This window comes from Gorilla gorilla, chromosome 7 (assembly GCF_029281585.2).
Source record: "Gorilla gorilla gorilla isolate KB3781 chromosome 7, NHGRI_mGorGor1-v2.1_pri, whole genome shotgun sequence".
Taxonomy (NCBI): Eukaryota; Metazoa; Chordata; class Mammalia; order Primates; family Hominidae; genus Gorilla; species Gorilla gorilla.
Genome location: NC_073231.2, coordinates 41,555,959 through 41,572,772, shown reverse-complemented (window position 1 = coordinate 41,572,772; position 16,814 = coordinate 41,555,959). Strand labels below are relative to the sequence as shown.

The following is a 16,814-nucleotide window of genomic DNA, read 5'->3' as shown; positions in this document are numbered from 1 at the left end:
TTCCCCATCCTTTTACTTTCAATCTATATGTATCTTTATATTTAAAGTAGATTTCTTTTAGGCAACGTAAAGTAGGGTTTTTAAAATCTACTCAGGCAGTCTCTATCTTTTAATTAGTCTATTTTTCTTTAATTTTTATAACTAGAAAAAAGTTATTCATAAAACAAAAAGACTTGCCTCTTAAAAAGCAATGTCTCTTCTTAAATTGCAACTGATTAGTCATGCTACTGAGTCATATAAACAGGAAATTTATATTTTACTCTAGCATAAATTGATATTAGAAAACTAATTTTTATTGTAATCAATTTATATTTTCCTTATTTGTTAACTACAATTATTTAAACATTGTCCATTTATTTACACATATTTTTGAAGCAATATTTGGCTAGAATTTGATCCTTCTTTGGCTACTTCTGTTAGCAAACCAATCAAATGCAGGACCAAATCCTGATAGGTGCTAGGGGAGAGATACTTCATTAAAGAGTTTTTAAAAAGAAGAAAAATGGTAACAGATTTGAATCGGGACAGATAAGCATCATTAAAAAGGCCAGATGCACAGGGGAGGCAGGAAGGTTAGTCAGGGCCCACTGACAGCTGCAGAAGTGGTCCCAGTGAGATCTGACAACTACTTGAACTAAGACTAGTAGTAGAAGTCTATAGAATAGATGGAGAATACAGTTGTTAAGATGATATACCAAACTATAGAATTTGGTGATGGATGAGATGAAGGCCATCGAAGATGATTCTAGGCTTTCAGAATTGAAAGACTAGGAAAATGCTAAAACTACCTAAGATAGAGAATACAGAAGCAGGAACAGGCTAAATGTGATGGCAATTAGTTGACTATTATGCATGAGGTGCCATAGTACATCTGGGTAGAGATATCTACTTGATATTTGAATTAAATGGTCCTAGAGTTAATGGGAGAAATGTAGACCTCAGGCTATATGAGAGCTGTCAGTGCAAAGACAGAAGTTGAATCTGTGAAAGCCTCTGGAATAGAGTCACAGTTAAACATATTGGAAGTTGTGAAAGTATATTATAACCGATTAGTCATTAGATTTATAAGTTTATAACTTAAAATAAAGGGATAGCCCTGTATTTGCCTACAATTAGACTGAGTTATTCCTAGAAAGCGTTTGGCCATTTCTAGCAGCCTTTATATTTTGAAACAGCCTTTGCTCTGGTGACTAAGAGTTATGTAGTTCAACCATGTGAGTTATATTTAGGTAAAATAATTTTTTATGGATAAAAAATATTGTATAACATCCAAAACTAGTTCATATTGATATCAAAAAGTACCTGATATTTAATTCATAACAAATTTCCAAAGAAACATATGTTCAAAAAAACAGGCTTCCTAGATTATTCAAAATTAGCTCCGGGTTTTCATTAATTTATGGTGTTGATTAACAATCCATAAATTATTAATTAAACATTTGAAAAACTACTACGTGTAAGATGCTGGGCTAATAGTCTGTGAGATACAAAGATGACTCAAACATAAAATCTGTCCTTAATATTCATGTGGACTAGTATGGGGAAATAAGACACATACTTAGGTAAGTATACAAGGAGTGGAGAGTTAGAAATCATAGATAATTTTAAAATAAAGAAAAAATTCCATTTGCAATAGCATTAAAGAGACATAAGATACTTAGGAATAAATTTAACAAAAGAAGGGTAAAACCTATATTCTGAAAACTATAAAATATTGTTAAAAGAAAATTTAAAAGATACAAATAAATGGAACAAAAATCCCATGTTCATGGACCACAAGCATTTTTAAACATTATTACGAAGATGATGGTCCCAAATTAGTTTATGCATGAAACAAAATCCCTATCAGAATCTCAGCTGACTTCTTTGTAGAAATCTGACAAGCTGATTCTAAAATTCATGTGGAATTCCAAGGGACCTGAAATAATCAAAACAATCTAAAAAAAAAAAGAAGTAAAATGATTCATATTTCCCGATTTCAAACTTATCCAAAGAAAGAGTAATAAAGACAGTTTGGTACTGACCCAGGACAGATATACAGATAAACAAAATGGAATTGGAGAGTCCAGAAATAAACCCATACATCTCTGGTGAAGTGATGTTTGATGAGGATGCCAAGATTATTCAAGGGGGAAAGACAAGTTCTTTCTTCTCCAAGTATCACTTATTTGTGGCTTTATAGGAAAACTATTTCTGTATCAATTTCACACCAGTCCCTGATCCCTCCCACCTTGGTGCCCAAATTGGACCCTCTGAAATTTTATTATATAGATGTCACTACATAAAAATAAAATTATATATCAAAAGTAAGAAAATAAGGGAATTATGAATGGAAAGATGTTTTAAACAGACAGGACAATTACAGAGTTATACTTAGGCCGAGCACAGTGACTCATGCCTGTAATCCCAGCACTTCGAGAGGCTGAAGCAGGCAGATCACTTGAGGTCAGGAGTTTGAGAACAGCCTGCCCAACATGGCAAAAACCCATCTCTACTAAAAATACAAAAATTGGCTGGGTGTGGTGGCACATGCCTGTAATCCTAGCTACTTGGTAGGCAGAAGCACAAGAATTGCTTGAACCTGGGAGGTGGAGATTGCAATGAGCTGAGAACACACCACTGCACTCCAGCCTGGGTGATGGAGTGAGGCTCTGTCTCTAAATAAATCAATAAAATTATACTTAATATATTATCATGTGCTCTTACCAAATGATGAGCATATCATCAAAATCTAATGGGAGAATGAAAATGGATCTTGAGAGCTATAAGGAAGAGAATACTCTTAAGCTCCCCACCACTTCTCTACAGTCTGTCATTACTTCTGTCCATGCCACTCACTGGACCATACTTACTAGTATATGGAGTCACATGGTTTAGTAATTGCTCAGAGATATGACATCACCAGAGAGATTTAGATTGCATTTAAATTATAAAGCTATTTAATACACTAATCCCTAAAAAAAGGTGGTCAATCCATAAAATAAATATCAGCAATTTCATCAGTATAAACGATTTTAAGAAAATAAAAACATAATTGAAAGACAAAACTGATTTCAAAACTAAACACCAAGCTACAGTAATTGAGACTGTCTGGTCCTGGCATAGGGATTATATATCAATGGATTACCATGGAGAGGTCAGAAATAAACCCATACATTTGAGTTCAATTTATTTTCAACAAGGGTGTCCAGACATTCAATGAGGGAAAATATAATTTTCAATATCAGATGCAGGAACAACTGGATAGCCACATGAAAAAGAATGAAGTTGGACCCCTACCTCACACCATGTACATAAATTAACTCAATATGAATCAAAGACCAACATGTGAGACTGAAACTATAAAGCTCTTAGAATAAAACATAGATGTAAATCTTTGTTGTCTTGGATTAAGCAATAGTTTCTTTGATATGAAAACAAAAACATGGGCAACAGGAGTAAATGAATTGGACTTCATAAAAATTAAAAATGTCCTTCAAAGGACACTATCAAGAAAATAAAAAACAATACAAACGATGGGAGGAAAAAAATATAATATCTGATAAAGGTCTAGGATCCAGAGCATATAAAGAACTCTTACAACTATAAAAATGAAAAGACAAATAATACAATTTAAAAGTGGGTGAAAGATTTGAATAAACAATTCTCCAAAAGAAGATATATAAAATGGCTGATAATAACAGCCAATAATGAAAAGATGCTTGACATCATTAGTCATCAAGGAAATGCAAATCAGTATCACTATGAGATACTACTTCACACCCACAGAGATAGCTAGAATAAAAAGTTAGATGATAACAAGCTTTGGTGAGAAAGTAGAAAAATCAGAGCCTTAACTGCTGATAGAAACGCAAATGGTGCAGCCTCTTTAGAAACAGTTTGCAGTTTCTCAAAAAGTTTAACAGAGTGACCATATAATCCAACAATTTGACTACTAGGAACATATCAAGAGAATTGTATAAAAACTTGCATAGCCAAACAATGGAAAACCCAAATGTCCAGAAATTGATGAATGGATAAACAAAATGTGGCATATCCATAAACAGAATTTTATTGAGCCATGAAGAGAAATGAAATACTAACTCCTGTTATCATATGGATTAATTTTAAAAACATTATACTAAGGCAAACAAGATCAATACAAAAAGCTGCATATCATCCATATGAATTATATACAAGACATATGTGAAATGTCCAGAATAGGCAAATTCCTAGAGACAGAAAGCAGAATGCAGAATAGTGGCTGCCAGAGGCTGGTGATGGGGAATAAATAGTTACTGCTAATGGGTAGAATATTTCTTTTGGCAATGATGAAAATATTCTAGAATTAGATAGTGATAATGATTGCATAATTTATTGCAGGCATACCTCAGAGATACTGTGGGTTTGGTTCCACTGCAGTAAAGCAAGTATCACAATACAGTGAGTCATACAATTTTGTTTGGTTTCCCAGCATATAGAAGTTATGTTTACACTATACTGTAGCCTATTATGTGTACAATAGTCTTATGTCTAAAATAACAATGTATACATTTTAATTTAAAAAGAATTTTTTGCTGAAAAATGCTAACAATCATCTGAGCCTTCAGGGTGTTGTAAACTTTTTTGCTGGTGGAGGGCCTTGCTTCAACGTTAGTGGATGCTGACTGATCAGAGTGCTGGTTGCTGAAGGTTGGGTGGCTGTAGCAATTTTTAAAATAAGGCAACAATGAAGTTTGCCACATAGATTAACTCTTTCTTTCATAAAAGATTCATCTGTAGCATGTGATACTGTTTGAAAGCATTTTATCCACAGTAGAACTTCTTTTAAAATTAGAGGCAGTCCTCTCAAATCCTTCCATTGCTTTAACAACTAATTTTGTGTAATATCCTAAATTTTTTCTTGTCATTTCAGCAATGTTCACAGCATCTTTACTCAAAGTAAAATCATTTCAAGAAACCACTTTCTTTGCTCATGCCTGAGAAGCAACTCATCATCCATTCCAGTTTTATCCTGAGATTTCAGCATTTCAGTCACATCTTCAGGCTCCACTTCTAATTCTAATTCTCTTGCTATTTCCACCATATCTGCATTTACTTTCTCTATTGAAGTCTTGAACCCCTCAAAGTCATCTATGACAGTTGGAATCAACTTCTTCCGAACTCCTGTTAATGTGGATATTTTGACCTCCTCCCATGAATCACAAATGTTTTTAAGGACATCTATTACAGAACAATGAATCCTGTTCACAAGGTTTCAATTCTTTGCCCAGATCTATTAGATGAATCATTATCTCTGGTAGCCATAGCCTCAAAAATACATGTCTTAAAAAATAAGGCTTGAAGGTTGAAATTACTCTTTGATTCACGGGCTGAAAAACAGATGTTATATTAGCAGTTATGAAAATATTAATATCCATCAGCACTCTTGGGTGACTAGTTTTGCATTGTCAGTGAGCAGTAATATTTTGCTAAAACTTAAAGTCACCAGCTGCATTTGTCCCTAACAAGAGAGTCAGTTTGTCCTCTTAAGCTTTGAAGCCAGGCATTGACTGCTCTTCTTTAGCTATGAAAGTTCTAGATGTTGCCTGTTTCCAATAGAAGGATGTTTCGTCTACATTGAAATCTGTTGTTTAGTGTAGCCACTTTTACCAATTATCTTAGCTAGACCTTCTGGATAACTTGCTGAAACTTCTACACAGGCCAAAATTGCTTCTTTACTACTTCCAGAACACCTTTTACATCTTTTTGTTTCTGAGCTTGGTTTACAACCAGTCTATTTGTTAGATGATAAGCAGACATCTAACAAACAGGAAGTCACTCTTCCTACTTTTAAAACTGTAACTTGCATTATTCACCACCAATCTTTAACACTCACCAAAATGTAAGCTTCTTGAAAAAAGGATCTGTACTTGGTCCATCATTCTATCCACACCCAAACCCAACATCACCTACACAAATGGGTTTTTCATAGTAACTTGTACATATCAGGCCCTAAATAAATGTTTGCTGACTGAATAAACTATCACAGAGATTGTCCTTGGGAGGTAGGAGAGTGGGGTAGAGAGCATGGACAAAGATTCTGGCTCGGTCACTTATAAACTGGATAACCCTGGGCCTCAGATTCTTCTGTTGTGAAACGGAGGTAGTAAGAGTGTCTTTCTCAAGGGCTGTTGTAAGGATTAAATTAGTTAACACATGGAAAGCACTAAGAACATAACAAGCACTTCATAACTATTAGTATTATGGTCTCCCCAAGACTTAAACACAGTAATGTCTGCAAAGCATCTAGTCCACACTGAATGAATGAGTAACTAAATCTGCTCTACCAGTCATGTTGACATTAATAATTCATTGAGACTTTCTTTCTCCTTCCCTCAAATTTATCACCTTCTATGTATAGAAAACATTCTTAAGGTTACTACGGAACTACTCAGTTGGACTGATTAGCTGTGTTCTCTTCCATGTCTTGTGAATTAACCTCCTTAAGAAGAGTAGCCATGTTTTGTTTTTTGAAAATAGTATCATTATTGCTGCTGATGTACTTGTTCTTGTTTTGTGTGTTAATGAGATAAGCTCCTCTATATTCTCCCACCAAAAAAATGTGTCATGAGTCTGTTGGATGAAACTCTCCTTTTACTGAATTTTTAATAGCATATTACTTTGCACTTTTATACACATATAGTTATTTATAAATGTTGAACTAGCACTAGTTTGTTCTCTGCCCAGATAACAAAATTAAATGAGAAATATTAACTTGACTCAAAAGATTAATTTAGTAGCATCAGCAAATGCAATGTCCAAATTAGCAAGAAATCTAAATGGAGCAATTACCATTTACTGTGCACTATTTTTTTTCTTGTCAATGGGCAAAATCAGGAACCTCTGGATTACAATGTACAGTGTAGCACAGTATCTCTTTTTAGTTTCCATATTCCTACAAGAGGTATACCACTAAATTCCTCAAGGCATCATGCCACTTCAGTATGAGTATGTGGAAGAGACAGTGGAGTAAAAGTGGGGGGACAGATTAGACAATTTCTCCCATCTTATGAACATTTGAGAGAGTTTTCCTTTGCTATTCAGAGTTTCAATCTCATTGAAAAGAGACTAATTATCTGTTAAAACAATAAATCAATCACATTGTATTGATACAGCTCTGAAACCTTGGAAAAAATTAACTCTTGCAGATGACATGATTGTCTATGTAGAAAATTCCTAATAATCAACAACAGACTTCTAGAACAAACAAGTGATTATAGTAAGGTTGCAGGACATAGGTTAATATACAAAAATCAATTGCTTTCCTATGTACCAGAAATAAACAACTAAAATTTGAAATTAGAAACACACCATTTAAAATAGCACTAAAATATGAAATATTTAGGTATAAGTCTAATAAAATATTTACAGGATTTATATGCTGAAACGAACAAAGCTCTGATGAAAGTTTGCATTTTCAATTGCATCTTCTTTTGCAGAGTTTTACACACATATAATTACTTACAAATGTTACCACAGTAATACTCATTTGTTCTCTGTCCAGATAATACAATTAAATGATGAAAAAAATTAAAAAAGAGATAGTGCATGATAATGGCTAATAAGACTCAATATTGTTAAGATTTCAGTAAAGACGTGAGTTCAGACACCTCAGCAAAGCAGATATACAAATGGCAAAAAGTATCTGAAAAGATGGTCAACATTGTATGTCATTATGGAATGGAAAATTGAAACAACACTGAGATACTATGACAAGCCTATTAAAATGGTTAAAATCCGCAACACTGACAATACCAAAGGCTGGCGAAGATGGAAGGCATTAGGATCTCATTCATTGCTGGTAAGAATGCAAAATGTTACAGCCACTTTGGAAGAAAGTTTGGCAGTTTTGTACAGAGCTAAACACAGTCTTACCATATGATCCAGCAGTCATGCTTGTAGGTATTTACCTGAGTTGAAAACTTATGTCCACACAAAACCCTGCATGTATATGTTTATAGAAGTTTTATTCATAATTTCCAAATATTGGAAGCAACTTTGACACATTTTTCAATCAGTGAAAAAATAAACAAGTTGTGGTATATCCATTCAATAGACTGTTATCCAGCAATAAGAAAAAATGAAATATCAAACCACAAAAAAATCATGGGGGATGCTTTGATTCACATTGCTAAGTGAAAGAATCCAGTCTAAAGAGACCACATACAGACCGCATGATTCTAACTATATGACATTCTAAAGAAGGCAAAACTACAGAGACATAAACAAATCAGTGGTTACTAGGAGTTCAGGGGAAGAAAGAGAAGGATGAGTCGGTGGATAGGAGATTTTTACCATATGATTTGTATGATATGTAATCACGGATATGTGATTGTATACATTTATCAAAACCCATAAAACTATAAACATAAAGAATGAATCCTAATGTTAACTATGCACTTATGTAATGTATCAATGCTGGCTCATCAATTGTAATAAATGTGCCATACTGATGTAAGATAATAAGGGAAACAGTGCAGAGGGAGAGAGAGCATATGGGAATTTTCTACTTTCTGCTCGAATTTTCTAGAAACCTAAGCTGGCTCTAAGGTATAAAATCTATTAATTAGAAAAGCTTTAACCATCAAAAATAGAAAATTTAACTCACAACAAATTATTGATTACACATAGATATAAAATACACACATATAAATAACTATGCATCTACACACAGCCAAATAAAATACACATCTATTCACCATAAGTCTTAACTATTTACTCTGTTATTTTCCCACTCTTAATGTAATGCTTCTACAGGGACTAACATGGTAAATGGGAGGTGAGGAAATTTAGGCAGTGATACTGAATTATGCTTACAAGAAATTTACTAAAAGGGAAATAGGACTGAAATGAATAGTTGTGAGAATCTTAGAGTCGAGGAAAGAATTATTTTTAAGCTACATAATTATGTCAGCTATAAAAATATACAGTTAGTAGCTCATTAAATTTTATTCTATAGTTACTTCACTTTCTTGTCAAGAAAGATGAATACTTGATTATAAAACTGCATACCAAAAAGGTTCAAATTTTCCCAATGCATGAAAATGTGAGTAAAACAAAATAATCACATACCAATAATTGATCGATGCTGACCATTAGAACACTCTCATATTGTTTGCCATCTTTACCTTCAATATCACAATCAGATGATGCTACTGGCAACAGAACAAGGATCAGGGGAGGAAGTCCAAAGATATACCTAAAAGAAACTAAATTTGACAGTAAATAAGAATGAGCTAAATGTTATATCGTATTGCATTTGATTGTGGAGTTTCAATGGACTGGACCACTAATTTCTAATAATTTTAAAAATACATCTTGGTTTGGAGATACTACAGGAAGAACCTCAAAAGTTGAACTTATGTAACAACCAAAGTGGAACAGCATTTTGGAGTGTAGCGTCCTTTCACTTTTTTATTTTGCAATTACTCTTTAGGAAAGTGCAAAACAAGGGTGATGAAATCATAGACTGCTTCTGAAAAACACTCCAGGGTGTTATTCAATTTGAATTTATGTTGAACATCCCCATAAGAAAAGGCATATACAGGTAAAGAGGTGCACTACAGTTCGAAGAGTTACGTATTGTTGGAATTTTATGATGTACTGCACATAATTGTTTATTTTTGTAAACCTTGATGGTAGTCCATATGTCTATTTGCTTCTTGGAGGCAACACTGTGGGAGGTTAATCTCCCTGGGATTGCACTGTAACTACTGTAAGTGCACTCTTTCTTTTTAATAATGAACCCTGAAGGGTTTACATTCTCAAAAGTCTTACAAAGTTTATGTTTGTATTTTGGGACTACTCTCCTATCCTTTCACTATCTTCTGTCTCTGAGTCCCCAGAGACCCAGATTCTTTTCAAACACAGCACTATCCAGCTTCTTGTCATGTTAGAAAAACTCTGTAAATAAATTCACATCCTCAGATAGAAACCAATGATTTCTATCTGTTTTTGATAACTCTTCCCAATTAGGAGCAATTGTCTAATCAAAAGGACTGAAATAATGGTATTATTTCAGGCAGAAAGATGGAAAGCCAGTGGTTCCCACAAATAAAATCTGATCATACAGGGACCTATTTCTTCATAAACCTGCCATAGTGTCTTATTTGTATCTTTTTGTAAACTCTGAGGCATGTTGACAATGTATTTCCTGTGAATTTCCCAAATGAACTTCAATTGTACTTGAATGCAAGATATTTCACTTGTGTGCCTTCTCTGATTAAGAGTAGAAGCAACACTCCTTCAAACCCAAGGAACTAATATTGTGACAGCCTGAAGACTGTTAGGGATATCATAAAGTTTCCAGTAACATTGTCATCTATTATATCATGATCTGTCATATAAAACAATCAATAACACCTCCCAATAAATCAAGTGACCCATGTTGTTACAAACAGAGAAAACTGTCTGGGTAGCAATTATGAAAACAAACATAAATCTAACTTCTCATCTGCATATGTGACAACATAGTAAGAGAAACAAAAATTGATAATTTTATTTATACAAATATATTCATAACTCTGCCACTAAGTGCCTATATGCATGATGATCATGAATTAACTTAGGAGACAGATAATGATGATGATGCTAGTTACCTTTAGTTGAGTACCTACCATGTGTCAGGAACTTTATATATAAAATCTCATATATATATATATATATATATGATTTATAAATATCCAAAAAGTTCTGCAAGTTAGTCTTTCTGTAACACATACATAGTAGGTGCCAGGTTTGGATGCTAACCTGAATTTGTTGCTTTACCAGGATTCGATTAGAAATGGCCATAATCTATTGATAACATGTAATCACATTTGTCTTCTGAATGAAGTTTTGCCTCTCTCTTCTACTCCTGTTCCTTCAACCTAAAGATCCTCAGTGATCAATTGCTAATTAAAAAAAATATTTTGGCAATTAAAAAAATGTACACTCATAGGTTTAAGGGGGACCAGAGCAGATTTCTTACTAATACATATTTAATATACTGTACAGTGGTGAAGTCTGGGCTTTAGTGTATCTATCACCTGAATAGTGAACATGGTACCCAATAGGTAATTTTTCAGTCCTTATCCCCCTCCTACTCTCCCACCTTTCGGAGTCTCCAATGCCTATTATTCCACTCTGTATGTCCATCTGTACCACTGTTTAGCTCCCAGTTATAAGTAAGAACATGCAGTATTTGACTTTCTGAGTCATTTCACTTAGATAATGGCCTCAAGTTTCATCCATTTTGCTGCAAAAGATGACTTAACTCTTACGGCTGAGTAGTATTCCATGGTATACATATACAACATTTTCTTTTTTTCCCCCTCTCTTTTTGAGACAGGGTTTCACTCTGCTGCCCAGGCTGGAGTGCAGTGGCATGATCATAGCTCACCGAAGCCTCAAATTCCTAGGTTCAAGCAATCCTCCTACCTCAGCGTTCTGAATAGCTAGGACTACAGGGTGCCCCACCATGCCCAGCTAATTTTTTAAAATTTGTTTTTAGCAGACGGCTCTTACTCTTTTGTACAGGCTGGTCTTGAACTCCTGGGCTCAAGCAACCTTCCTGCCTCAGCCTCCTTAAGTGTCAGAATTACAAGCTGTAATTACAAGCCCGGCCATACCACATTTTCTTTATCCAAACCTCTGTTGATGGACATTTGGATGATCAATTGCTAATTATTCACCAGATTCTGACCTTGTAATCAGATTTGTATAGATTGTATGAAATCATACTTTTTATTTTCTCTGTCATCTTACAGGTGTCCAAAAGGTATACTTCGGGAGGAGTAGATGATAGAGGAAAAATTATATAACATATAACTTGAAATGAGCTTAAAGGAGAATATAATAAAATAATTAAATGCTAGAGTGAAAGGGATACTTTTACCATTATCATACATATTATTCCAAAGGTCCACCTTTTGTTTTAATACGTGAGGTTGTTTTACTTGCTATGAGCACTAGCTGTCTTCTTCACCTCAATTTTCAGTAGTTAAGTGCTCCTCAAATTTAAATCAACCTATTTATTCACTGGATGGCATTTTGTGCATTCTTTCCAATGAGGGTTGCTGGAAAATTCAGTCTTTTTGTATATTACACGTACTTTCTCAATTTTAAAACATAATTTGCCTTGCCTGTTAAGAGTGTTTTCTGTTGCCATTGTTGTCATTGAATAATTAGCCCCAGACAGACTATGGCAATGTAAAGCACAGAGGTTTTGGAATTAAAATTCTCATAATAATGATTATAATGCATGGCTTCCTGAAGTTTGTTTCAAGAGATTTCACTAGAAGCTTGTTCCATCAAGAGTGCACATAATGTTACTCTTTACCCTTTGTCTTTGCCATTTCTTTTGAGAGTTGAAGTAGTTGAGGATCTACTATGTGGTCTCCAACTGTCTTATCTGGTTTGGGTAATTTCATCATATTTGAGGACCAAAAAGTTGAATAGCAATAAAAACAGACTCTACTCGGGAGGCTGAGGCAGGAGGATTGCTTGAGCCTGGAAGTCAAGGCTGCCGTGAGCCATGATCTTACCGTGAGCCATGGCCGTGAGCCATGATCTACTGAGCCTAGGCTGAGTAGTCAAGTCAAAACTTGAGACTTTTGACTTGCCAAGACAATGGTTTGTGTGACTGTGTAAATGACACAGCATCTCTTAAGGTCACTTACCTGATTTCTAAAATGAAAACTTCAGACTAAATGATCTTTTTCATCTTGCAGACACCTTATTCTAAGAATCTACCTGGTCCTCCAAATGCAGAAACTCTTTAGATCTGAAATTGCCTCACGGACAATGCTGCAAACATACCTAGGGCCTTGGTCCCACATCTCATAGGTTCCCAGCTCTCCCATTAATGATGTAGCTTGGTAGTTTGGTCCATAATTGAAGACCTTTCTCCTACATCACATAGAGAGTAACACATTAAGATTGGCTGGTTTGAGAGTGCTTTTGGCATTGTTGTCACACCCACTCCCCACCATCCTGAACTTTTCATTAGGTTACCGAAAAGATAAACCATAGGAATAATGCAAGTCAAGCGTGGCTTGTGGGATTGCCCTTACTTCCCCTGAAGAGGCTGAAATTGGAGAATTTGTTTTCAGTAGGGAATTTGGTTAAACCAGAAGGAGGTCTGTCTAAAAATTTTTGTTGGTTTTTAACGTAAGCCAAATAATACATTCAATCCTCAGCTGCTTAAGTTATGGGGGTCAAAGTTAACATAAATAGTTTTCTACAATCCATCAACTCCAGTCTTTATCAGTCTTTAAAACCAGTGTTTACTGAATGTCCATTGCATAGACCTATTTTCACTGATAATTTAATTCCATAACCACTTCATGAAGAAGTAGGTAAGTACTACAAGTTATTCACATTTATAGATGGAGAATCTGGGGCACAAAGACAGTCATGTAGGAAAATTCCTTTTGTATTTTTCTCTCTTTTTTTTTTTTTTTGATATGGAGTCTCATTCTATCATCTAGGCTGGAGTGCAATGGTGCGATCACGGCTCACTGCAACCTCAGCCTCCCTGGTTCAAGTGATTCTCCTCCCTCAGCCTCCTGAGTAGCTGGGATTATAGGTGCCCGCCACAACACCTGGCAAATTTTTTTGTATTTTTAGTTGAGACGAGGTTTCACCATGTTGGCCAGCCTGGTCTCAAACTCCTGACCTAAGGTGATCTGCCCACCTCAGCCTCCCCAAGTGTTGGGATTACAGGCTTGAGCCACCATGCCTAGTCAGAAAATTCCTGTATATAATATAGATATGGAATTCAAATCCAAGTCTGTCACGTTGAAGAGTCTAGAACCTCAGCTTTTAGGCACTGAACTACATTGCTTCCTTAAAAAAATAACCATATATGTGTAGTCAAGGGGATTGCACAAAAACCCATCTTCCTGTGCATGAACCTCACTAAGGTACTTCCTGGCCAAACTGTGAAACTGCATCATATGCTCTTATTTCAGAAAAAGAGACTAAATATTTGTTCTTATTACAGTAGGTTATGTGTCAGGGTTAAAAGCAGAAAAAAAAGTCACATAGATGAGTGTGAATATGACATGTAAGTTCGTTCTATGAAATGGCCTTTTCCATTTTTTAAAAAAATATTCAAACACTAACGTGATGCAGTTTGTAATTCTCCCTTATACTTGTTCAGGGTTTCTAATATTAGTTCTCTATCATTATTTTTTGAGACAGGGCATCACTCTGTTGCCTAGGCTGGAGGACAGTGGTAAGATCATGGCTCATGGCAGCCTTGACTTCCAGGCTCAAGCAATCCTCCTGCCTCAGCCTCCCGAGTAGAGTCTGTTTTTATTGCTATTCAACTTTTTGGTCCTCAAATATGATGAAATTACCCAAACCAGATAAGACAGTTGGAGACCACATAGTAGATCCTCAACTACTTCAACTCTCAAAAGAAATAGCAAAGACAAAGGGTAAAGAGTAACATTATGTGCACTCTTGATGGAACAAGCTTCTAGTGAAATCTCTTGAAACAAACTTCAGGAAGCCATGCATTATAATCATTATTACTAGAATTTTAATATTTTGTCTGCTAATGAAAACTTATAGCCCATGATTCATATAACTGTACTTCAGGAAGTAAAGGCTTTTTCTGAAAAATGCACACGCTAGCTTCCTTTTCTCGGTTTACCTTTCTACTTTAGAGCAGAGGTGTTGCAAGGATTAGAACCAAGGGTGATCCAGAAGAAGAAACTGCAGGAGAACTATGGGCATTGCAAGGAAAATAGGGTTGTGCTCAATTTTTAGTTTTGTATTAAGCTCCGGGAGGACATTCCTTAGAAGTCCTCCATAATTACGTTGGCTATTCTTTCCGCTCTCTCTATCTTTGTTTTGTTACTGAGCTGGCACTCCTTGGTTGTGTCAATTCTTGATTCTTTACCCACGAGAGTGGAAAGAAGTCTTGATCTAACGGAGTAGTCATCAAAAGAAAGAGCAGTCAGTTTCCTATTCCCGCACCCTCCCCCCAGCTGTCTTCTTGCTTGAGGAAGTACTTACTGTAAAGCATTCCAATTTTCCTAAGCAGATCTTTTCCCCCTCACAATCCTTTTTCCTCTTTTTTAATTCCAGTAAGTTTTTTGGCTCTTTCATTGGTCATACATGACTGCCATCCGAATCCAACCCTCCTGAATTCTGTCCCCGTCCATTCTAAATCCGTATTCTGCACAAATAAGATATATTAGGTCTCAACACTGGTCTAGAAGTTAGAGTCACGCCTATTTCATTCTGCCTCCATCAAGAAGCGCCCGTAGGAAAAAATAACAACAAAAACAAAAACAAAAAAACCAGAAGCTGGGCTTTCTCAGCGCCAGCCCCAGGACTGGTTTCCCAGCAATAGGCGCAAGGTACAGCCCTTGTCGGAAACTCCCAGCCTTACTCAGGGGGAAAAATGGGGTTTTCCGGAGACCTGTTCCCCTAGGGTTTAAAAGCGCGTCCCGTGGGAGCTTCGCTTTCACTTCTCTAGGGAGTTCTGAGCTGCAAGAGCCCAGCTACTCGCCGAACCCGGGCCGCCTGCGTGAGTAACTTGGGGCGGCCAGGAGCACGGGAAGGGCGCCAGACAGAGAGCCTTTGGCTGCTTCTGAGACCGGCTGTGGGCTGCCACCGCTGAGCGGCGCGGAGGCTGCAGCGTTCCGTCTGCGGACAGAAAGCAGGCGTTGGGGACTGCTACTCGCAGCCTGCCAGGGGCAGCAGCCGCCCCAGGTTCAAGTGGCTATGTGCCAGGATACTCAGGCGCGGCTGGTGGCTGCCCGTGGGAGAGCCAGTGCTCTCCGCAGGTCCAAAGTGCAAGGCCGGGCTATTCCCGGACTTGCCTAGGCGCAGGGGCCCCCAGCGCGTCCGGGATTGCCCCGGCGCGTCGGGCGCGCGAACTTGTGCGCAAGGGAGAAGAGCGCTTACCATGGAACATGGTCTGCGGGAGGCGGGCGTAGTCATGATGACCGCAACTGGAGCAGGAGCAAGCTCTCACCGCCCATAGTCACTCCCAGGACCCTGGTCTTCCGCGGAGTTGCCGAGTCTGTGTTGGGCAGGGTGATCTCTGCAGCTGGCTCCTCTTACCCACGCCGCGACTGCAGTTTCATCCATCCCAGGGGGGGCGGCACACACCACGGCGTGGCTCTGCGCTTTGCCTTTTCCATAACTTCCGTAGGATCCGCCAGCAGTGTACTTTCAGTTTCTACTTTGCGCTTGGTCTGCAGGTTCAATCTTTGGGATCATCAGCATGGAATCTTCATTATCCCCTCTCTCCTGGGCACCTGCTTCCCGCGCACCTGGATGAGGACCAGAGGAGGGCGCGAATTTCCGAATCACCGCAGGAAAAACCAGCTGGCCTGAATCAAAGCGATTCTGGGTAAAAGACTTTCCAGATGACCTCTCAACGCCTTGGCAACGCTTGGCTTCTGGGAGCTAGAACCATGAGTTGTTAATGTGTGCACGGAAGCCACAAGTGTGCAGGACGCAAGCTGGGTTATTGGAAGCGGACGATACCAAGGAGGCGTTGCCGCGGATGTGGTGGACGATGCCAAGTCGTCTTTTAAAAAGGGAAGTGAAGAATGATTAAGAGGGTCACGCCCTCTACCACTCCAACCTCTCTAATCAGTCTCTTTCTGCTCCGTCTGCTGTACATGCACCTGCTCAGGTGAGACCTCAAGGAAAAATAATCCTGTGGGTCCACCTAATCTGGTAAGTGTTGTATTTGGAAAATCAAACCCCAAATTAAACGCGGAACGTGGAAACTGACGATAATATTTAACTATGACTTCCACGTGCACATTTATCTGAATTGGCTA

The 16,814-nt window shown here is 37.2% G+C and overlaps 1 protein-coding gene and 1 long non-coding RNA gene across 4 annotated transcripts in view; one reads left to right on the top strand and one right to left on the bottom strand.

Annotated features, from left to right (window-relative positions):
• IL7 (interleukin 7) overlaps positions 1-16,553 on the bottom strand; it is a 73,728-nt gene extending 57,175 nt beyond the window's left edge. Inside the window, exons 1-2 of one of the 2 annotated variants that reach the window (XM_019032740.4) lie at positions 15,925-16,553; positions 9,094-9,230 (exon numbers count right to left, since the gene is read on the bottom strand). In XM_019032740.4, the coding sequence (XP_018888285.1) occupies positions 9,094-9,230; positions 15,925-15,934 (147 nt within the window). In that variant the 5' untranslated portion in view covers positions 15,935-16,553. The remainder of the gene's footprint in view (positions 1-9,093; positions 9,231-15,924) is intronic. The other variant, XM_019032741.4, reaches the window with a different exon arrangement.
• LOC129524340 (uncharacterized) overlaps positions 15,484-16,814 on the top strand; it is a 136,940-nt gene continuing 135,609 nt past the window's right edge. Inside the window, exon 1 of one of the 2 annotated variants that reach the window (XR_010134960.1) lies at positions 15,484-16,707. This is a non-coding gene — a long non-coding RNA (uncharacterized lncRNA). The remainder of the gene's footprint in view (positions 16,708-16,814) is intronic. The other variant, XR_010134961.1, reaches the window with a different exon arrangement.